At 40.6% G+C, this 22,910-nt stretch overlaps 1 protein-coding gene across 2 annotated transcripts in view; it reads right to left on the bottom strand.

Moving 5' to 3' along the window:
- UBA6 (ubiquitin like modifier activating enzyme 6) overlaps positions 1–22,910 on the bottom strand; it is a 53,033-nt gene that overhangs the window by 4,433 nt on the left and 25,690 nt on the right. For both annotated transcript variants that reach the window (XM_083709139.1, XM_083709140.1), the window contains 18 exons: positions 21,258–21,401; positions 19,828–19,895; positions 17,389–17,467; positions 16,336–16,416; positions 15,646–15,723; positions 13,900–14,081; positions 9,830–9,935; positions 8,548–8,637; positions 8,222–8,302; positions 7,422–7,550; positions 6,640–6,691; positions 6,481–6,544; positions 4,881–4,950; positions 4,093–4,164; positions 2,259–2,376; positions 1,127–1,320; positions 543–670; positions 170–257 (listed from right to left, as the gene is read on the bottom strand). In XM_083709139.1, the coding sequence (XP_083565265.1) occupies positions 170–257; positions 543–670; positions 1,127–1,320; positions 2,259–2,376; positions 4,093–4,164; positions 4,881–4,950; positions 6,481–6,544; positions 6,640–6,691; positions 7,422–7,550; positions 8,222–8,302; positions 8,548–8,637; positions 9,830–9,935; positions 13,900–14,081; positions 15,646–15,723; positions 16,336–16,416; positions 17,389–17,467; positions 19,828–19,895; positions 21,258–21,401 (1,824 nt within the window). The remainder of the gene's footprint in view (positions 1–169; positions 258–542; positions 671–1,126; positions 1,321–2,258; positions 2,377–4,092; positions 4,165–4,880; positions 4,951–6,480; positions 6,545–6,639; positions 6,692–7,421; positions 7,551–8,221; positions 8,303–8,547; positions 8,638–9,829; positions 9,936–13,899; positions 14,082–15,645; positions 15,724–16,335; positions 16,417–17,388; positions 17,468–19,827; positions 19,896–21,257; positions 21,402–22,910) is intronic.

Raw genomic sequence — 22,910 nt, 5'->3', positions numbered from 1 at the left:
GTTTCCCCATTCTATATGCTACAGAACATGAATCTCCATAGACAGAATGGATTACAACTTTTGTAAGTAGTAAATTATATGGGCTGTACACCACACTGCACCAGGATGAAAAACAGCAACACTATCTCCTCCATCTGTTTCTACTGCTTATTTATCTCAAATAGCTTACTTTGACAGCGTTTATGAAGTCCAAGAGTGTGAAATCATCTTTCCCATAAATAGTCCATCGATCCCAGATTGTAAAAGATATTCCATTTCTGTCAGAGAGCAAGAACGTAAAACACTTTATCCAAGACACTGTGCTGCAGCATATTTTTCAGTCATTTAGTATCAGTAATAACTAAAAAGTTGAACACAAGCTTCCCACCACAAAGCATAGCAAAAGAGGAAACAGGTCACTTTCCTATAAATTTCCACACTCGTGGGTGTTAAATGGACGCTACCTGTGTAGCCAGGAGGAGTCATTATCCCAGATGCACCACCTGCCAAAATCTGCTACTTGAATACACCCCCTTGCTGAATCCTTCATATGTGCTATTTACCTTATTTCAGTTTTTCTCACTTCAGCTGTTTCTGTGAAGACAATTATTGGAATGGCCAAGTTGAAAAAGCAATTTTTGTATGCCTGAAAGGGGTAGCCACCCACAATTTTGATCAATTCCAAAGCAACCTAGGGAAGAAATGTAAGAATTGGAAAAACTTTGCAGTAGCTAACAAACACAGAACTAAAGAAGATGGAGCTGTTCTGATCTGTGCAATATGCAACATGAATCAAAGTAGTCTGGAATCCGTCTGGAAGATCAGGAAAAAATCTCTGAATTTAAACCCAACAGTGTGCCCCAGGCTGCTCTTTAATCCATTAACAGTTAGGAAGGAATATGTGATAACCAGGAAAAACTGCAGCAAATGTTTCCATTTTCCCACCCCATAAATTGCTTATATCACCTCTTTCCTACAGTTGACATGCTGACTCCATCAAAGGAAAATTAAGGCCAAGAATTAAAATGAGACTACCTTCTATTCCCATGACAAACTAACATTGTGAACAGGAAGAGCCTTCTGCCTTGCAACATTTGGCCAATCCAGCAGAGAAGCTAGCAATCGCAAAAAATGCGCCCTCACTCACCAAGCCAGACACAGCCGCTGTGGAAGTTGCAATGGCAGGGATAATCTTTCCGGCAATCCGTTTTGTTTTGAGTCGATCTGCTGGTTCAATGTTATACATTTTGGCTCGCAGATTTGAAGCTGCTGTTATGAAGTCTATGTGCCCGTTACTGTCATCATCCTTTTCAAAAGCAAGTTCCTTCATTTGTAAATCATCTGTTCGGAAACAAATTAATTCATTTAGGAATCTGTGGTCTTTTAGTTCACAGAATCATAGAAATGGAAGGGGTGCCAAGGGTCATCTAGTCCAACACCCTGCAATGCAATTTAATGAAATACATTGTTAGTTCAGTGTTCAATGAAAGCCTTCTCCAACTTGCAATTAGATTATATTAGCCCATTTTGGTACTGGGTTCAGGGAGGCTCAGCTGGCGCCACCATTAGATATGTTTGGCCTAAGTAATAGTTTATTTCATTTTGCAGTCTGGGTTCCTTTTACTTATATTCCTTGGTCTCTTGTATTCCCACCTACTACCCTGCTTATCTGTTCAGGGTGTTATGAGTTTAATGTGCTCATGTTGATATTCTCTGCCTTGCGTGATTCTATTTGAGCTAATAGTTCTATCTGAGCTAAAAGGATCTGATATAAATATATTGATTGGAAATGTATTGCATTGTAACTTTTGACTTATAAAATAAATAAATACCGTATTTTTCGCACCATAGGGCGCACCGGACCATAGGGCGCACCCAGTTTTTTTTTTTTGGGGGGGGGGGGGAATCAAGGAAAAAAATATTTTTCCCCCCCAGCCCCAAAGAGCAGCGTACAGGTTGCACACAACCTCTCCCTGCCAGAGGGGTTGCGCGCAGCTATGGAAGAAGGCAAGGCAGCGAGCGGGATGGATCCTGCTCGCTGTTTTGGCTTCCCCTTTAGCCCCGTGCAGCCTCTCCTTGCCAGGAGACGCTGCGCAGGGCTAAAGAAGCCATAGCCCCGTGTAGCCTCTCCCTGCCGGAGGGGTTGCGCGCGGCTATGGCAGAAGCCTGCATTCGCTCCATAGGACGCACACACATTTCCCCTCAATTTTTGGAGGGGGAAAACTGCGTCCAATAGAGCGAAAAATACGGTAAATACAAATCTAATAATTAATGCTCACTTTTTGTAGCTTCATTGGCCAATATGGCAGTCTCCAACTGAAGTACAGCATTCCTTTCATCCTCACTGCTTATTGGAATGGGATCTGGTTTCCTCACCGTTTCATCTGTTTGTACAACCTGAGAACATCAAAAGTAAATAGAATAAAGGTTAGTGTATGAATCCATTTCTGTACAATATCTTGATTTATTGAAGCAGATTGAGCTATTCATCAATAAATAACATTTTAGTCAAATAGAGAAAACCTCTATTTTTTAGTTGCAATGTTATGTAAAATGATAATCTGAAGAAGTGTGCGTGCACACAAAAGCTCATACCAAGAACAAAGTTAGTTGGTGCTACTGGACATTTATTTATTTTTTTAAATGTAAAATGAGGGAACATTTTGAGCCTGGTGGCCAGGATCCTGGGGTCCCCACTCTGCTAGCCACTTTGACAGGTGGGGCCACTCACCTGTCATCACCATGACACCAGATGACCCATTTTTCCTTTGCAACGTGGCTTGAACTCAAGAGGCACTGCAAAGGAACATCTCCCCAGCCAATTCAAGTGGGGCTTGGCAACATTGCTGATAATTTCAAGCCCTACTTGGACCAGCTACATTCCAGAGTTTCCAGTCAAAAAATCCCAGGTGTAGCTGATCCAAGCAAGCTTTAAGTCACTGCCAATTGGCTGGCTGGCACCAACTTCAAGCCTAAATTTCATCAGGGATCAGCCACACCCCAGAGCTATGCTTTGCAATTTACAAAGCCCCAACTTCAAGCCTTTAAGGCTCATGATTCTTCCTTTGCAGCTATATCAAAGGATCCAGTCATATATCTGAGATCATGTGCTGGCATGAGGGAGGGGGAAAAGAGGTGAGCATAGCTTGGAGGAAAATGGCCTCATGGGCCAAACTGGGACCCTTACTGGGCCCAATCAGGTCCACAGACCAGAAGTGGCTCACAAATGTTCTAAAACACCGCATTTTGGAGGGATACTAAAGCAGCTTATTAACTCTGTCTAAAAATCAACAGTACAAACATAGATGGAACCTATGAGCCTACAATTAGAAACTTAAGGCAGAACTGCATGTACACTAATACTTTTTGTAAATGTGGGGTTTGACACAAACAGTACCTTTCCAGCTCGTATCCAACAATTTTTGGAAACATGCTTCCTAAGACTAGGAGGAGCTTTGCGCTAAGAAAACCAGGTCTATGCTAAAGAAATATACTTGACTTTTTATTATTAAAGTTAGTTTTACAAATTCTTGCATCATTTAATCATTTAAGTGAAAAGCTGAAAATATTTGCATGCTAAATATTGGTATGGAAACACTTGTAGAAGAGGGACGGGGAGCTTGTGACTATCCAAATGTTGCCAAACTACTACTCCGCTCATCTCTTGACAATTGGGCATGCTGCCTGGGGCTGATGGGAGTTGGAGTCCAACAACATCTAAAGGGGCACAGCTTCCTCCCTCCTGCTTTAGAGTATTCCAAGCCCTGGCACAAATTACATCAGGCATAGGCAACCTTGGCCCTCCAGATGTTTTGGGACTACAACTCCCATGATCCCTAGCTAACAGGACCAGTGGTCAGGGGTGATGGGAACTGTAGTCCCAAAACATCTGGAGGGCCGAGGTTGCCTATGCCTGAATTACATGTTCATAATGTTTACAGCTGCCCTATAAAAGTAAGCGAGAAGCCAAGAGAGAGCAGTGAGTTCATGGCAACTGCTACAATACTGGAGAACTGGGAAGCAGCCAACAGAATATCATGCGTAGGATGAATAATTAACGGATTATCAAGAAAAGGGGAGGAGTGAAGAGGAACACTATTTAAATGAGCTTACTTTGTTAGAAGGCCGAAACTCTTGAATCCTCAGTCCGGAAATGATCTTTAAAATGGTTTCTTCTGACATATCCTGTGTTTTGTTAAAACAGCACCAGTTAGCATGAATGGGTGTAACCACGTGTGCTCTACTCTTCAACTTTAAGCCAAAAACTGATTAAGAATCCATTTATCCCAATAAACATCGAAGGAACCTATAACTTATCAAGCGTGTGGCTCATGAACATTTCCTAGCAAACTTTTCTACAAAAGCAGAACCTTGTATACCTTGCACACATTCCAAATAAAACTCATATTCTTAAAAAAAAATGCATGTGGACAAATAAATACTGATGGACTAATGGCTATCGCTTTCACACCAGACACATAAATATCCACAAAAGGAAGTCAATTTTGCATTTATTTTAAGTTAGTCTGCAAGTGCATTATTAAAAGTAGAGATGGGCCAGGACACAAATTTCAATAGTCCAGGCAACAAGATTAGATTTCAATGCATCTGCCAAAATACGTTGCAAGAAAGAATTCTATCAAAGTGAAATATCAGGAAGAATAATTCAAAGTGGAGGGATATAGGTCTCATAACTTATTCAAAGCATCTTTGGACATACTGAAGAGTCCTGAAGGTAATTCAGTCACTGCCAGTAGCAGGAGTAATGCTTTGTCTAAAAGTTGGATTTTGGAGTATATTTTCCCTTTGTAACAAAAATGCTTCACTTATCAAAGGATTCTGAAAAATTAACACAGAGAGCCAAACAGTGCAAATTCTACACCCTCCAACTGAAGGCTTACCTTTTCTGTAAAAGGGATACAGTAAATAATTGCAAATAATTTTGCTGTACTCAGTATGAAGCTGTAGTGCCTGGAGGAAAAAGGAGATCGGGGTGGGTTTTTACTCCATTTTCCTGCATTCAGATATACTTCAAACCTAGCTAACAATGGGGGGTGGGAAGGAGAAGAAATTCACTGAGCAGGTGAAGCAGAGGGGCTGAAAGAACAGGCGGCAAGGTTGCCTTTGAGAAAATGCTTACCTGCTTAGCATGTTTGCTTTTAAATGACAAAGATTCAGAATACACCTACTTCAGAGAAATTTCACATAACAAATCCCTTCAGACTACAACTATGAACATATACGTAGGAATTACCTGTAGTTTGTAATGTATAGCATACAGAAGTGTGAGGTCTAATTATGATGAACTCTTTTTCAAAAGTGAAGAGAAAGAGCTGGGAAAAGATGGGAGGTGCAGAATGATATGACTTAACAGAGGAGAATGCTGTTCAAGCTATAAGGAAGAGTCTGACAGAAGTCACAAAGCTGGGAGCAAGAGGGAGGAAGAACTAAAGGAAATTGCCTGCTAAATATGCACATAAAAGATAAAAGTGACAAACAGAGGGAGCAGAACTGCATAGTTCAAAATAAGAGTGGCAGAGAACCTTCTTTAGGAACTTGACATTGCCAGGAAGTGCTAATATTCCAGACCCAAAATGTAGACTGCTTGCAAAAGGAGGGATTACGAGCTGTAGGCCCTGGCACTGCTTCTGAAGGACACTACAGTGGTACCTCGGGTTACATACGCTTCAGGTTACATACACTTCAGATTACAGACTCCGTTAACCCAGAAATATTACTTCAGGTTAAGAACTTTGCTTCAGGATGAGAACAGAAATTGTGCTCCGGCGGCACAGCAGCAGCAGCAGGAGGCCCCATTAGCTAAAGTGGTGCTTCAGGTTAAGAACAGTTTCAGGTTAAGTACGGACCTCCAGAAAGAATTAAGTACTTAACCCGAGGTACCACTGTACAGAGATCCTTCAGAGCTCACTGTGGATCATACAGAGACTGGAAGCACAGTGAAGGCTTGCCAGTTTTCATATGGAGATGTTGGTTGTCGGAAAACAGAGAGGAAAGGGGTAATGTAAGACTTGGAAGTAGAAATGTGCAGTCAATATCTATTTTGCTCAGGAATTGATAATGTTAAATTCGAACTGTCGTTCTTAGTAGATGCTTACAGCAAATCCCCAAAATGCTGCCTGAAGTTGAACTGGAGTTTTGTGTGGAAAGTGCCAACAATAAAACGGGGAGGGGGGGGAGCATAAACAAACATGCAAATCTCATGAAGATATCCGAAGTTTGATGTATGGCAAATACTGAAAGAAAAAAACTGCTGTCGAAAGGAAACAAGTCACAAAGTTACGCATTGTTTGATGTGGGTGGGTTTCAGATTAGAGGAGTCAACAGATTATTCTAAAGGCCATATAGGTTTTTAGGACATCTTTTTTGAAGAGATCGTCTAATAACACACCTTTTATATGAGTACCTATATGTCCACAAACAGATCATGTGAAGTTCTTTGCCCCTCACAATAACAAAATCTAAAGAGAGAGATTTACTCACAAAGGATCGTTGATATCAAACTGTATCGGGAACGGTGGTCTCTTTGGTGACTGCCAAAATAAACCTGGTGGTTTGAAAGAAAGCATTTTTAATCGTAAAAGGATTGGTTAAAAATACATCAATGATATCAAAATTAATTTAAACTTTTACTGTACTTACTGCCATCTTTTAATCGTGTGTCTATGGGAAATGAATGAAGTAACTGAAGTGCCTAGATGGGAAGAAATACTCTCAATGAAGTGAGATAACACACATCAGCACATGTATACATTACTGAAACCTTGCAATTCATTCTGCTGCTCTAAAGCCAACCTTGTTTTTAACAGAAAGGTAGAAAGCATTCTCATTAGCTATTAAAATATTCAGTTCGAAAACACTTCCTGGCAAATTTATCCCTATGCAAAATTGTTGTGAGTTCCGTATCTAAGAACTGAAGGAATTAAAGTATGTCTACCAAATGTAGCTCTATCGGAACGCCTTACTCTCCATAGAAGGGTAATTAAAGGCACTTCAAAGATAGAATACTTTGGCAAGACTTGGCTTCCATTCTTTTCCTTTATAAATGAGACAGAATATACTTTTATTCCACTCACAACACAATAATCTCTGTGGAGAGGATACTTGAATTGACAATGCATAAATAAACATATTGCTTGTGTACGGTTTACTGCATATGAAACTTAGTAACCGTAGTTATATGTTGTTCTTGTATTTACATGAAAATCCGTAAGAATTATTTGGATTTTTAAAGAAAAGTATGTCTACCAATACAACTGACATCATTTCAAGATAAAAGATGCTAGTGAAACCACTGAGGTCTTCCCCTCATTTTAAAAAGGTTTAGACAACAGCTCAATGAGCATTAAATGCACATTGCAAATTGACAATTTAAAGAAATCATAGCATCAGCCACCAGATTAAAACAGATCTCAAATGCTCACCTTATGATTAAAATATTTCTCGAATTTTAATCTTGCTAATTCAACACACTGGGGCCAACTTCTTGGCCTTCTACTAAGGCATTTAATAACTTGGAAAGAGCCTTCCAAACTCTCGCCAGACTTTATTCTCTAGGAAAGGGAAAATAAAGGTGAAAATGAGCACACACAAGTCAGCAAACGCAGTATCACCGACGTCACAATTCATTTCCTGCTTCCATTAAATGGAAACCAGTAAACTGGACCAACCTACTACAGGGACAGCGAACACGGCACCCTCCAGATTTTTTCAGACTACAACTCCCATCATCCCTGATGACTGGCAATTCTCGCTGGGGCTGATGGGAGGTGTAGTCAAAAACACCCAGAAGGGAACATTTTGTCTACCCTGATCAACTAATACAATTTGAAATGCATATAATTTTTACTAACTGCTTCTGACAAACAGTGAAACATGCAGAGACTAAAATCAGCAGCTGTAAAATGGAAGTTCCTCAGATTCATCTGCTACTGCTATTTAGAACACCTGCACGAAGCCCTTGAAATTATTCACAATAAGCTTAAAATGCAAATTCCACCCCATTCGCTTTCCTTTCTAGGTAGAATTAAGTTGCTACTCCGGTCCAAACCTTTGTATACCCCAAGCCTGGACCAGGATGAAAACATAGGGGTCTTAGTTAGATTTCACCACTGTATTAAAATCAGTCCATATTACCAGCTACCTGCAAAGCTCAGCACAGCAAAGTTATAACAACATCCAGAGTAGCTTTACGCACAATATTCAACATAAAGTTAGCTATTACCTGTAACACCTCTTCTGCTGATGGATACGTTTGCCAAAACTTGTTAAACAGGGAAGGCTTGTGTGAAAAAGCGCTTTCAAACTAAAAGAAAAGGAGTTATGAGAAAATAGCATTGGCTTTCCTTCCCAACTGTGTTTTTTTTTGGGGGGGGGGTATGTTGGTGCCCTTACTGAAATGTGAAATTCTCCTTCATTTCAGTGCAAAAGAACTTCCCACTGATTTGTGCCCATAATCACAGAATTGTAGAATTGGAAGAGACTACGAGGGTCATCTAGTCCAACCTCCTGCAATATATCATGCTCACAATAAAAAACAGACAAACTTGCCTTGTCTCTTGCCCACTGTATTGTGTGCTCAGTGGCAGCTGGGAAAGACTTTAAAGTACAAAATGGTATTTCTTCTTCAGGTGGATCTCGCTACATGTAAAAGAAAAAAAGGACAAAAGATCAAAATATATCATATACACATGCAGCTGTTTTACCTCTTGCACTGTTTATTTCTAATATCAGATCAATTTCTTTCTGTACAGGGGTAGGAAACCTATGGTCTTCCAGATGTTGCTGGACTACAACTCCCAACATCCCTGCCGATTGCCACTGCTAGCTGGTGTTGATGGGAGCTGGAGTCTATCAAGATTTGAAGGGCTCTGGTTCCCTACCCCTGCTATACATACTTGCCTGGGAACAAGTCCCAATGAATTCAACTGAACTTCCTTCCAAGCACTCATGTGTAGGTTCATGCTTTTAGTATAGATTACTGACAGGTTACTATTTTTTTCTTTACAAATGAATATTTATTTTGAGATATACATATATCCACACATACAGAATCCAAATTGAATTGTTACAAGGCCAAGAAGGTTTCCAAAAATATTGACTTCACAGAAGTAGATTGCCATAAAAGCCCCAGTAAAAAATACCACTCTATACAATTAATTGAGCTCTTAAAAGAACTTTTTATCTCTTGGCATATATACACTTTATTGACTGGCATTCACAAAGCCATGCAGTGCCCCCTCCCCTGCTTTGGCACATAGCAAACCACTTTTGAAACTGAGGGGCCTTTCAAAAGCAGTATGTGGTGCAGGTTTGGGATTTGGAATTCAAAGTTTAAAAAAGTGGAGGGGGGGAGGAGAGAGAGATGGCCAAGCTCCCGAGTGCACTTAGAGCCAGCTCTGTGATTTGACAATGCATCTACAAGAATGTTCCAAAGGACCACACACTTTATGGAAGAGTAAGGAAGACATATGGATTCATCAAGCTAAGTACCGTACTTTTCCGTCTATAAGACACCACCTATTTTTTTGGGGGGGGCGGGTCAATTTTAAGAAAATGGGGAGAATAGACCAGAGTTGTTGAGCTTTTTTGGGGGGGATGTCCACGGTTGTTGAGCAATTGGGGGGGTGCTGAACTGAATATCACTCACCCAATTTGCAAACGCTAACAATCGCTAGATCCTGCTCGTGGATGCAACCAATTACCCATCCCCCCTTTGCACTACACGTGTATAAGACGACACCCCCCCTTTATTCTTTTATTTTAGAGTAAAAAACCCTCATATAATACACGGGAAAGTATGGTACATTGTTTTTGTAGTCGGAGCACTTACATGACTGTTGTATGATTCTGTAAGGTGAGGCACAATGACTTCTGTATGCCCTTTGGTCCCCATTGTTCCGGAATCTAAGAGAGGGCGCAAGCTTGCCAGACAGCGACTACATAGAAGAAGAAAATAAGTGAAGAAAATGAACAGATCAGGGTAGATGCCAGAGTGCAGGGGGGAGAGAAAAACCATGGTATGACCTCCTGGCTTTGGTTTAAAACAAGGGATTTCAGTCATTGCAGGAATTAACTAGTGGCATATCCCTATAACCAAAAAGAGTATTTTCATTTCTCTACTGGTTTCCCAATTAAACATAATGCTTGGCAGTTTAAAACCATTTATATCATGAATAAATTAAAAATTACTGATAAATCCAACATAGATTTGGTGAATCAGGAAAATATCTTCAATTTGGCAAGCCAAAAAAGTAAGGTTTTCATAAGGCCAAAGAAAGGCAAGAATGTGGTTTGAGGAAGCATATCATTAATGGAATGCATTATCTCCACGTAATAGGCAAATATATTAATACCTAAGGCATGCAATTCCTGCACCTGAGCAAGATTTTGAAACGTATTTCAGACAGTGATCTAAAGCACCAAAACTCTAGATGGAGAAACAGCTCTATGGAACCAGGGCATAGCCATATCACACCCAGTGCCTACATTTTAACGCAACTGAGAACAGTAACTAAGAACTTCAAAATTCCGGAAATGCCCTGTGATCAGGATCTTTGCTTCATTTTTTCTCAATCTTTATGCCTCTGTGGTTTGCAGAAGATGAGCTCTTTTAGGAAGAATTCTACAGCTTAGAAATGGCCACAGGGAAGGCTCTCTATTGCCACACTTCCTCTAACAACATGGAGAAACACCTCTTCAGTAGGTCTTACTGAGCACATACAGTCATATGGGAGGAAGCAACCCTTTAGGTATCTTGAGACTAAGCTGCTGAGGCTCAGTACCACTATACAGCAACATTAGAGAAAAGGGGCAGGTTTCCCAATGCAAATGTAACACAGGCAGTGTTTATCTGCCCCTCTGCCCTTTGTTGCTTCTTAGCACCAACGGAAGAGGCAGGGGGCCAATCTGGATCAGAGCACAGGGGAGAGCAAAGAAGTTAAAGGCTTGGGGTCTAATCTAGATTGGGAGCTAGTGGAATTTATTTATTTTATTAAATTTATATACTGCTGTCAGGGAACTGCCATCAGCTCAGAGGCGAGAGGTGGAAGGGCAGATGTGTTTTGTTTTGTTTTTTAAATTATTAACAGACTAATCATATCAAATCAAATCAAATCACATAAATTCCGAATTACAGAGCCTAATTTTAAATTTTGTTGGGGGTACCCATATTTCAAGTTCCGAAAGGGGTCCAATCCTCTTATTGCTACTGCTTTAAAAGTCCACAAATCTGTCCAAATATTGTTCAAAATTCTGTCCAATCCTTTCTTGCTGTTTTCCACATCTCTTCTAGTTGTTTTCATATATTTTTCCTCTCTCTTTGTCTTTGTGGCCTCTGATTATCTCCTTAAACAGGTTCAAAAAATTTGTATTCCTGTGTGGGTTTTTCCGTTCGTCCAAGAGTCGTATTTCAGACAGCTGCCGTATTTCATCGCTTCCATAAAGAAAAGCATTCTTGCTGTCTACTTATTCACTTTTCGCACGTCTGTCCCTCTTTCTCAGTCCTCGAGGAGGTTCTACCAGGAATCCAGTATGAAAACAGAGCTTCCTCCTCCCGATAAATCTTTTGACAAGACCCGTCAAAATGGTGACTCCCTTTTTGTTGCTACGCCATCAAAAGCCCTTGTTCTTTTTCTCGACCTCACATGCCAAGCTTTTGGTAGTAAATTATTTCCACACAGTTTTTAATCATCCTGCTTAGGTCGGTTATGCAGCGGTTCTTTTTGAGAAGGGGCTATTGATTAATCACATAGAAGAAAAGAAAAAAAGTTCCCCCCCCTCATCCAGTCCCGCTCTGGCATACTGAACCTGATGCAATTTCTTCATGTTGTATTCCGTTAAATCCAAACCCGTTGCTCTCGTTTTACAGAGGTCACTTCAGTTAGCAGTTTTCACTCCCATTCTTCACTTGAAATATGTGCATTTGCTTCATTTCCAATTACCGTATTTTTTGCACCATAACACTCACTTTTTTCCTCCTAGAAAGTAAGGGGAAATGTCTGTGCGTGTTATGGAGGAAATGCCTACGGGTGGCATGCCTACAGATTTTCCTCCTCTAAAAACTACGTGCGTGTTATGGTCAGGTACGTGTTATAGAGCGAAAAATACGGTAAATATCTCAAGCTTATTCAAACCAGTGTGCGATCAGAGACAGCGTCCGGGAGAGCCGGACTCCACCCGAGGGCTTTATGCCTAGTGCCCTCACCCCCTTCTTTGGAATCTGGGGGTGAATTATGGGCACAGCAGGCAAGGCAGCCCCCCCCATTCCCTTGGGGGGGGCAAGGGAGGCTGCATACTCCCATCACAGCCTCTTAATTACCTCGTGTGGGTCGGAGAGATGTTATTGTCGGCCATCTTCCAATGCGCCCCCTGGTGGCCCCCCGGAAGGGCAGTTGTGTTATAGGGAACCTCCTAAAATCTTGCGAAGCAGTTCCTCCTCTGGTGAGGAGGAAAGCCCCACCTCTAGCGGAGAGGAGGTGCAGCAACCAGGGGATGCTAGGGAGAGTCTCAACACCGAGCCTGGGTAAACCGGAGAGGAGGGAAGTTGCCCTTTGCCAGCGCCCATTCTGCGCAGTAGGTTTCAGGGTGGAGAAGGCTGGGGGTCACGCGACTGTTATGCTGGGGGAGGTAGAAAGACTGACCACTCTCAGATTCTGCTAGCAATTGAACCAGACATGACCTTATGACGCTCTTCACTGTAAATAGTTTGCACTAAGAATAAAGCCTGGAAAAGACAGGTCGGAGTCTTGCCTGTTTGTTCTCGAGCAACCACACCAGCACCTGACAACTGCCATTCATCCGAGGACCACAGGGCTGTTTACAGTATAGAAGTAGTCCCAAATTGAAAATGGAAACAAGAGGAAATACCGACGATTCAAGAATGGAGAATGAAACTAACGGACTATTCGGAACTTGATAAACTGACCGGGAAAATAAGATATGCTCGAAACCAAAAGTTCATCGAGGATTGGGGAAAATTTGTAGAATATCTGAAAAATATATGTGAGGTGCAAACAACGCTAGTGGGGTTCCAAGAAGCACTGTAAAACTTTAAGAGGTATTGTTTAAAGAAAATAGAAAAAGGAGGGATGATAAATGGCAATACAATTAAAGAAATGTGTATTGAATGGTAAAAATGGATGATTACCAGTGAAGCTGAAGGAAGACCAAAATTTGAACTTTGTTAAAATTAGGTAAAATTTGGATAAAATTGTATGACTGTATTGAAAACTAATAAAAATTATTTTTTTAAAAAAGAAGTAGTAGTAGTCCCAAATTGTGCTGGCTATCTTCTCTAAAAAACAAGCCCCACCTATTCACGCAGTTGCTGTATGAATGGTGTTGCATCAAGTTTGGACCTCAGATTTATAAACTGCTAGACCACACACAGTCTGGCCACATAGTGTAGAGTAGGAGCAAGCCTTGGGCTTGCTACCAGATGTATACATTTTCATGTGTCACAAACCCAATGCATTCATAAGCAGGCCCCTCCCATGAGAGTCCATAACACTTTAGATACATTTGCAACTACACATTGTTGGGTCATTAATCAAGTTAACATTCCCAATCAGAAATTCCAGTAAAACTAGTAGAACAATAACCCGTCGTAGTAGTAAAAGTTGATTCAAATAGAGCTATTGAGGCAATTTTTCACAAAAAAGACATGCTGTGCTCACCATTTCACAATGGTGCAGATATAGATATAAAATTAAATACTAAACTAATTTTAAACAAACCAGGAGATTAAAAACATGGCTTGAAGTGGATTTGTGGCAACTGGTTTTGAATTATCCACAGCTGTGCCAAGAAAGCACAGGGAAAACGGGCGCGAAGGGTGGCAAGACAGAAATGCTATGAAGGGTGGGAAAGGGTACAAATTGAACTCTCAGATCGTGCACCTACCTGTCAATGTATCTCCTTGCTTCCACATTGTCTAGCGCAGTAACAACTACATCTTGCGCAGTGTAGAAATCATCATTGTACACGTTCTCAGTAGCTGGGCAAACTTTGTTCAGATATGGGTCTATCTTGATCTGAGGATTGATGTTACGTGTTGCTGTTGCTGCTGTACAACTTTTGGGCTTCTAACCAAATTAAAATATTCATAAACTTTGGTTAATATTCTTGCTGGAAAAAGGCATTTGCGATGCACAAGAAAAGCTTCCATAACATAAGCACTGATAACATACTCAAAAGAATCATCCCTTTAGTGAAATGAGGTATGAAATAATGAGCTGAATAGACACGTAACGCTGACTCTTGAGCAAAGCAAATGAATAAAGCATTCTGTTTTAGCACGTTGAACTCTTTAATTCTGGAAAGAACAACTGACAGCAAAAATTAATCAAAGCTCTGTATTGAGGCCAATACAAAACATTTCCTAAAATAAAATACGGTAGAACTTCGGAAGCCGAACGCCTGTAAACTCGAACATTTCGGCTCCCGCGCAACTGAAAACTGGAAGTGATTTTTCCAGTTTTCGAATGATTTTTGGAAGCATGAAAGTCTGGCGCAGCTTCCAACTGGCTGCAGCCAATCGGAAGCCGCGCCTTGGAAGTCGAACAGGATTCCATTTGACTTCCAAGGTACGACTGTATTTTGTAACTGGAAAGCTCAGAGACCACTTATAGAGCATGTGTAAGAAAGCAAGACCACGGATACATCTAGTCACTACACCTCCCACAGTTCTGCTCTCCTGGCGTTCATCATAGCTCGTGATTATCACCCAACCCAGTTAACCCTTCCTTAACCCACGGAAATCTGGATTCTTGTGCATGCTGCTACTAATTTAATACTGCTGTTTCTATTTTGGTGTTCTTTCCCTATTTTTGTTATTCCACTGATGTGGTTGTTAGCTGCACTGAGAATTGTTTTTAGGAATGGAAAGATGAAACATGCTATTATTTATTAAACAGCAGCAGAATACTGGCAATCTGGACCAGCAACGCCTCTCTATAGTATCTCTATTTCCCAACCATTCTACCCAAAATTCTTTTAACTGGAGTTAGCATGGTTAAACCTAAAACATTATTTTTAATAATAATAGTAATAATAATTTTGAGGCTCATTTATAAAAGAAACTTGAGATGGTCGACAGATTAAATAATTTTATTATATGTTTAAGCTAACTTACTACAAAGAACACATATAACGTTTGTAATTTTTTGGAACAACAAATTCAATGATAATATCCAATCTTAAGCTGCTTTCAACCCACTGCAACAGTATTTCTTTATGTTCTTTATTGGTTTATTTTGTTTATTAATAAAATAATAAATAATAAAATAAAATTATGTCAATAATTATTAACTGTATAATGAATAATATAATCCAAACCAGACCCAATACAATAAAACGCAGCAAACAAATCCAACAATCATTAAAATAAACACAACTTAAGCAAGTAAAAAAGTTAATCAGTCAAACCTCTACATGCAAGGTGTGTGCTCTGCCTTTTGAGCTATATGGCCCTGATGTTAACCACATCTTCACCAACAAAATCATTTGATTTTGCCCTACAGTAAATATATGAAGATTCACCTCAATAACTTTAAAACAGCTCTTAAAATAGAAAGTTGATTCCACAACCACACTCGACTTTTTCAAAAATATGCACAATTTTTTTTCTCACCAACAGCTCCAACTTACCTGTATATGGTGTGGACGGAACAGAAATTGCCTATTTAAATTGGATTTTTCTATTAAGTCAGGATCTGTAATTGTAACCTATAGTAGGTTGGACAAATAGGTGGAATTAAAAGTTATGGTTAATATAAATCTTTGATTGTTTCTAGTTTGAATCAGTCCTGAAAGCCCTCAAGTTGGTTACCCCCCCACCAATGATTATTAAGAGAGAATTTCCCCTCTACCCTAAAAAATGCATGTCATCTTATATTGAGTAGTCATTCCTGTCCAGAAACATATTCAAAATCATAGCGCTTTCCAATTAACAGGACATGAATTCAGGCTTACTTTTACAAATAATAAATTATCACCTAAAAATGCCACATAGCGATTGACCAACTAACCTACAGATGTATCAAAATTGCTGTGGTAGTTCAGCACTACCTAGAATTCTGATAAACACATATTCCTATATATTGTGATTTCTGGAAGTTCAAAACCAGAAACTAAAACATGGAAATGTGAGGTTACGGAACCCAAATGTGTAGTTGTAACAAAGCATCCTCCATTATTACATGGAGAAATTGGCAGGACAGAGATTCCCCTCCAAGTTCTATCACACCCAAGGCATAATAGATCTGATCTTACGAAGAACCTAAAATAATTTTTAAACAACTTGCAAACAGAGTAAAAAGGACCAAAAACCAAACCTACCATGCCCCTTTCTTGTCCAGTGCCAACACCAAGAAGTGCAAAATTTTTCAACATTTCACAGCCTATCGCACCACAACCAACCTGCAAAGTAATATATGTATAAATTTCCAATCCTTACACAGATTATAAATTTCAATCCTGTTATGCCAAAACTGTTATGCCAAGGACATATTGACATGCTATCATACCTATTGGCTGGAAATTTAGATAGCCTTTCAATTGTGAAATGAAAGATTGAAGATGCCATAAAGAGAAGATTATACCTAACTAAAGTATCTGAAGTTAAATACTGGACTAAAACGAATCAAAAGATGCAGAATTCCAGCTCCTACTATAAAAGTGATCACTATGAGCCATCTGGGTATTTTGCATGTTTTAACCCACCACTATATGTTCTAAACTTCCAGGAAAAGGTAGTTTCAAAGTTCCAACTAATTCACAGAACAGTAATTTCTAAAATAGGGACGCGGGTGGCGCTGTGGGTTAAACCACAGAGCCTAGGACTTGCTGATCAGAAGGTCGTGGTTCGAATCCTTGTGACGGGGTGAGCTCCCGTTGCTCGGTCCCTGCTCCTGCCAACCTAGCAGTGCAAAAGCACATCAAAGTGCAAGTAGATAAATAGGTACCACTCCGGTGGGAAGGTAAATGGCTTTTCCGTGCGCTGCTCTGGTTTGCGAGAAGCGGCTTAGTCATGCTGGCCACATGACCTGGAAGCTGCATACCGGCTCCCTCGGCCAATAAAGCGAGATGAGCACCGCAACCCCAGAGTCGGCCACGACTGGACCTAATGGTCAGGGGTCCCTTTACCTTTACCTTTACTTTCTAAAATACTTGTCCACTGGGTTTTCTTACTGCAATATATTACAGATCACTATCCAACAAAGGCAATAGGGTCAGTGCTGTTAACCAGGCTGGTGGTTCAAGCCCACCCTGGGACAGCTGAGGGCAGGATTCCTGCATTGCACAGAGCTGGACTAGATGACCTTGGGGTCCCTCTTCCAACTCTACAATTCTGTGACATAATGTCAGACTTATCCTACAAGCCATGCTTACCAAGAAAACATTCAGACGGTGCAGCTTCTGACACAAGGAGTCTCCAATGCAGGCTCTCAAGGCGTCGTACCTGTCCCCTCTGTTGCAGACAGATGTGGGAAAGAAGTGAAGATAACACAGACAGATTCTATCAAACATATTTGCTGCACTGTGAGAAATATGAGCAAGCCAGGACTGAACTGATATTACCCTTGCTGGTACCTTTCCCGGGAAAATCAGAGGCTTACTATGTCAGGTTCCTATTGGAAGACCGGACAAACGCTAGAACATTAGCAGTGGTGAAGCTTTTATCTGTGGTTGCAAGAACCAGTGATCCCTATCTTTAAATCTGACCAAAATGCTTGTTTAACCTGGAGGTAGGCTTTCTGAATTGTGCATTGCTTTGTAACAATTTGTTGGGTCTCTGGGCGATAATAAAGATTGTATTGTATTATATATCAAGCTGGCTTTAAATAAAATTTAATTAATTAACATTGATAGAAAGAGACAAAAATGTTTCGGAATTGCTTCACTTGTGTATGGCAGTGCAAGGGAACAAAGATGCTCATATTTCCCTAGCATACTCTCCTCCTTCCAATATCACAAAATAAGCATTTCTAAAAAGCATTAAACAACAACAACAAACCATAATAAGAATAATAATACAATTTATATACCACTATATACCACCCTTTATCAAAAGATCACAGGGTAGTGTACAACATTAGAAACACATTACAAAACATCAATGATAAAACATAATAAAACCATACTAAAAAGCATACTGACAGAGAGCCTAATAAGAAAAGAATAGTAACAGTCCCTCTCCCTCACACATTGACAGGCTGGAGATTATTTAATAGCCATAGGCCTGGGTAAAGGTAAAGTAGAATGTCTTTGCCTGGTGCCTGAAGACATGTAATGATGGTGCCAGGCGAGCCTCTTTGGGGAGAACATTCCACAATTGGGGAGCCATCACAGAAAAGGCCCGTTCTCTTGTTGCCACCCTCCAAACCTCTCTGGAAGGGGGGAACATAGAGAAGGGCCTCAGATGGCAAGCACAGGGTCTGGGTCGGTTTGCATGGGGCCAGGCTGTCCTTAAGGTATTGAGGTACAGAGCTGTATACATACACAGCTGTCAATTGAAGGAAACATTTTAAGCATCTGATGAAGTTGGCTCTAGTCCATGAAAACTTATGCCACAGTAAGTCTTCTCAGTATTTCAGGTGCCATATTCTCATTGTTTTGTGTTTTGTTTTGCTCTAATCCGTAGGTAGGCAAACTACGGCCCGGGGCCCAGATCCGGCCCAATCACCTTGTAAATCCAGCCTGCAGACAGTCTGGGAATCAGAATGTTTTTGTATGAGTAAAATGTGTCCTTTTATTTAAAATGCATCTCTGGGTTATTCGTGCGGCCTGCCTGGTGTTTTTACAGGAGTAGAATATGTGCTTTTATTTAAAATGCATCTCTGGGTTATTTGCGGGGCACTGGAATTCATTCATATATTTTTCTTCAAAATATAGTCCGGCCGCCCACAAGGGTCTGAGGGACAGTGGACTGGCCCCCTGCTGAAAAAGTTTGCTGACCCCTGCAGTCCAGACATACAAACGTAGCCAGGAAGAGCCAAAGCTCAGCTGCACAGCACATGATTTGCAGGAATAAGGCCCCACATTCGATGCCTAGCATCTCCAGGTAGGTCAGGGAAGGACTCCTGCCCAAAACCCTGAAGGGACTGGGCCAGTCAATGCAGAATGTACTGAGCTACATAGATCAATCGTCTGCCTTGATATAACCCTAACCCTAACCCTAACCCTAACCCTAGGCTCCTCTGGAATCGGATAACCTCATCTTCTCTGAGCAGGGATCCTTCTTCAATGGGTTAGGACAGAGATGAGGAACCTTTTCATTCAGAGCATCACATTCCCTCCTGGGTGGGCAGGGCAAGAGGCATAAGCAGGCTGGGCAACAGATGTACTCTTCCCTTGCCATCCCGTAAAGCCAAAGGCATTAACATAATTCAAAGACACATTCCAGCCAGGCAAAAGCATTCAGAGGGGGCAGGGGAGAGGATCCTTGAGAGATATGACTTGGGGAGAGTATTGAGGGCTGCACAAAGGCCCTAGCTCTGAGGTTCCCAACCACTGGGTGAAAAAAGTACACACGCGTACATGTTTTATATAAGTTCTTTTAAACATGCATGCCTTCAGACACAACAGCATTCATGTGGTTATCTTGGGATTGGGACCAGGAGGATCCAAATGCGCTGGATGACCTTGAGCATTTCTATCCAACTAAACAGCTTTGTAATGAAGGTAAAAACGGTGGGGAGGGGAGATAATTTAAGCTACTCTGAGCTGCTTAGAAGAGAAGTGGAACATAAATGTTGAAGAAGTAAACAAATTAATTGATTAAAGAACAGAGAGAGCATGAGCCGCTTGACTGTGCCATTTTTTTTTTACCTTGGAAGGAATTCTTCATAGCTCACTTTTTCTAGAAATGTGACTAATTCAAATGCATCAGTATACAGCTGGAGAAGGAGGGGAAAAAACAAGATTCAGCATGTCTTAAAATGCTTAAACTACACTAAAAATAATACTATCTATTTTATTACAGCATACAACTGGGGGGGGGGATCTGAACAAGATATTAGACTGGTGTGATAGAATTCTAGACTGCACGACTTCAGACTGCTGGTGGTGTATTGCATTAATCACAGCTCCCCCAACATAAGAAGTTCCCTCCATGTGCCACACTAACACAACAGGAAAATGGTTGCTTGATCTTTCTCCACAATGTTTAGTATAAGCAGGGAGCAGTTTGGTTTTTTAAAGAAGGGAAAGCCTACAGAAATGAATGTCATACTTAAAAAGAGTCTGAAATGATATACTGCAATGCTTTCTTACCTCCCTCTACCAACTCTTTTATCTTCCGCACATAAATCGTTTCTTGCTCACTTTAAAACAAAACTGATATGTGTGCAACAAGCAATATATATCTATGGGATGATTTGCCAGCAGACTAGTACTATGTCTCATAATTTACTATTTCTCGGTTTAATATTGTTTTATTAGTAGCCTTTGATACTGTGAATTTAAACACCCAGAAAATACCCTTAATACAGTGGACGGTCAGGTTGCAAATGTGAGGGCTGCACATGTAGTGTTCGCAACCCGCATCTGTGCATGCACAGGTTGCGATTTGGTGCTTCTGCGCATGTGCAAAGCACGATTTAGCGCTTCTGCGCATGCGCGATCGCTGAAACCTGGAAGAAACTCATTCTGGTACTTCTGGGTTTTGGCAGTCCGCAACTCGAAAAAACGCAACCTGAAGTGGCTGTAACCCGAAGTATGACTGTACTCTCATCTGTAGTAATTCCTTATAGTAATGCATCCTATCTTATAGTGGGAACACTCCAATAAGGCAACACAACAGGAATGATCGGTGAGAAGGGCTGCTGCCGTGAACCGGTTCGGGGGCAGCTCATGGGTCAGTTAAATGACCCACGTTGGCCACTTGTAGTCCTTAGGTTGCGGACCCCTGCTCTAGACCATGGTGGAGTATCATGAATGAACACTGTACTCAGGTGTCAACCCCCCCCTCCCATGGGGCTTAATGCATTAATACCTGGCAAACTATACGGACAATCTTGAAGTCTCACTCAAACCAAAAGGTTGCCAGTTTGGACATAATAGTACACTATAGCTTGCTTAAATCTGAAATACAAAACTAAGGCCTGGATGCAAGAAAGGGAGAATAACGCTCATGCACAAGTGTCATTTGCTATTCTCCACCATCTTTGATGGTTCATCTGAACACAAGCAATATTATGCTCACAGAATGCTCTCGTCCCTAAATTTATGTAACCTAATCCAAAACAAGGAAAACTTACCCATTGTTGCAAGGGAGAAAATTTTCCTGTCACTGCTTTCAAGACTTCTTGACTGGCAACACCTCCGAGTGCTGCTGTAAGAGGTGCCAAAGATCCCTGAGCCATCCTTGATAGCCATTTCACCAAGTCTTCGTTAACTTGAGGCTACAATTTAAAAACAAGATAAGAACAATGTTTGCATACAAATAGCGTTGAATTCTTTAAAATTAGTAGGTTGCTGACTTGGTAAATTGGTGCACAGTAAACATGGGAAGTAAAGCACATTAGAGGTAACAGCTGTTTCTCAATTAAAATTCAGTTCTCAGCTTCTGTCCCTTTGATTAGGGCAATCACAAACTGGTAACTGAGCTTCTCACTGCATGAGGTAGCCATGGCAGCCCTAGAAAACAAAAATTATCCTCCAACGTGGCCTGTTAGCCTGGAACACATTTTTGCATGAAAAATGTTAGAACAAGAGCTCATTGAAAGCAAGAAACAGCTAACAGGAAAACATCAGCGAAGCTACATTTTTGTTTACATAACCCTCACTGGATTACAATCCTTCTATTCTTTCAAACTGTTGCTCAAAATTTGTCTTGAAAAACTTGGGCAATTTCAACTCACTACTGATGTAAAAACAGCGCTTACAGAAAAGTAGTATAAAAGCGAAAGGAACCAGGAAAAGCATGGAGGGGAAGTCATATGGTATACATGCTGTATTTGGTATGAAGTTGTAAATGAGACGGGGGATACGAAAGATGGAAGACTACCAAAGACTTTTTTTTGAAATGACAGACAATATGGACTTGATTGACATCTGGAGAACTAAAAAACCCCTAGGTAGAGAGGGGACTTTCTTCTCTGAAGCCAACATGACTTGGACAAGAATTGACCAAATCTGGATTACAAGAGGGATGGCACCCAAGATTCGGAAGGTGGAAATCTGCCCAAAAATTTGCTCCGACCATAACCCAGTGAGAATGGACATGAAATTAACATCGATTGGTTCCTTTAGATGAAGAATGAATGACACCTTGTTCAGGGATCCTGAAATTATTAAGAAGACCCAAAAAATCATGAAAGATTATTTTGAAATAAACTTGAAGATAACTGTGGAAAAAAGAGTAATCTGGGATGCAAGTAAAGCCGTTATGAGAGGTTTTCTGATTCAACAAAATGCTATAAAGAGGAGACTTCAAGAGGAAAGAAAAGAAAAGATTCTAGGAAAAATTCAAGAAGGAGAAAAGAGACTAAGGACTAAACCAAAGTCACAGGAGATTCTGCGAGAAATTAAATTACATCAGGCACAATATTTGAAATTGGTTAATCAGGATATAGAATGGAAGATTAAACAAATGAGACAAAAAACTTTTGAATCGGCTAATAAGTGCGGAAAGCTGTTAGCTTGGCAGCTGAAGAAAAGACAAAAATTAAACACTGTGACAAATCTTGAAGTAAATGGAAGGAATATACAAAACCTACAGGAGATTAAAGATTGCTTCCAGAGATACTTCAAACAACTGTATGCACAAGGGCCACAGAATGAGACCAAGATTGAGAAATTCCTAAAAACAAATGGATTACAAAATATATCTCAAGAGAATAAACTAATATTGAATGACAGAATTTCTGAACAGGAGGTTGAAGGTGCCATTAAGAACCTGCAACTAGGCA

Source organism: Podarcis gaigeae (assembly GCF_964106915.1).
Source record: "Podarcis gaigeae genome assembly, chromosome: 13".
Classification (NCBI taxonomy): Eukaryota; Metazoa; Chordata; class Lepidosauria; order Squamata; family Lacertidae; genus Podarcis; species Podarcis gaigeae.
The sequence above is the reverse complement of the archived record's forward strand: the minus strand, read 5'-3'. Positions and strand labels throughout refer to the sequence as shown.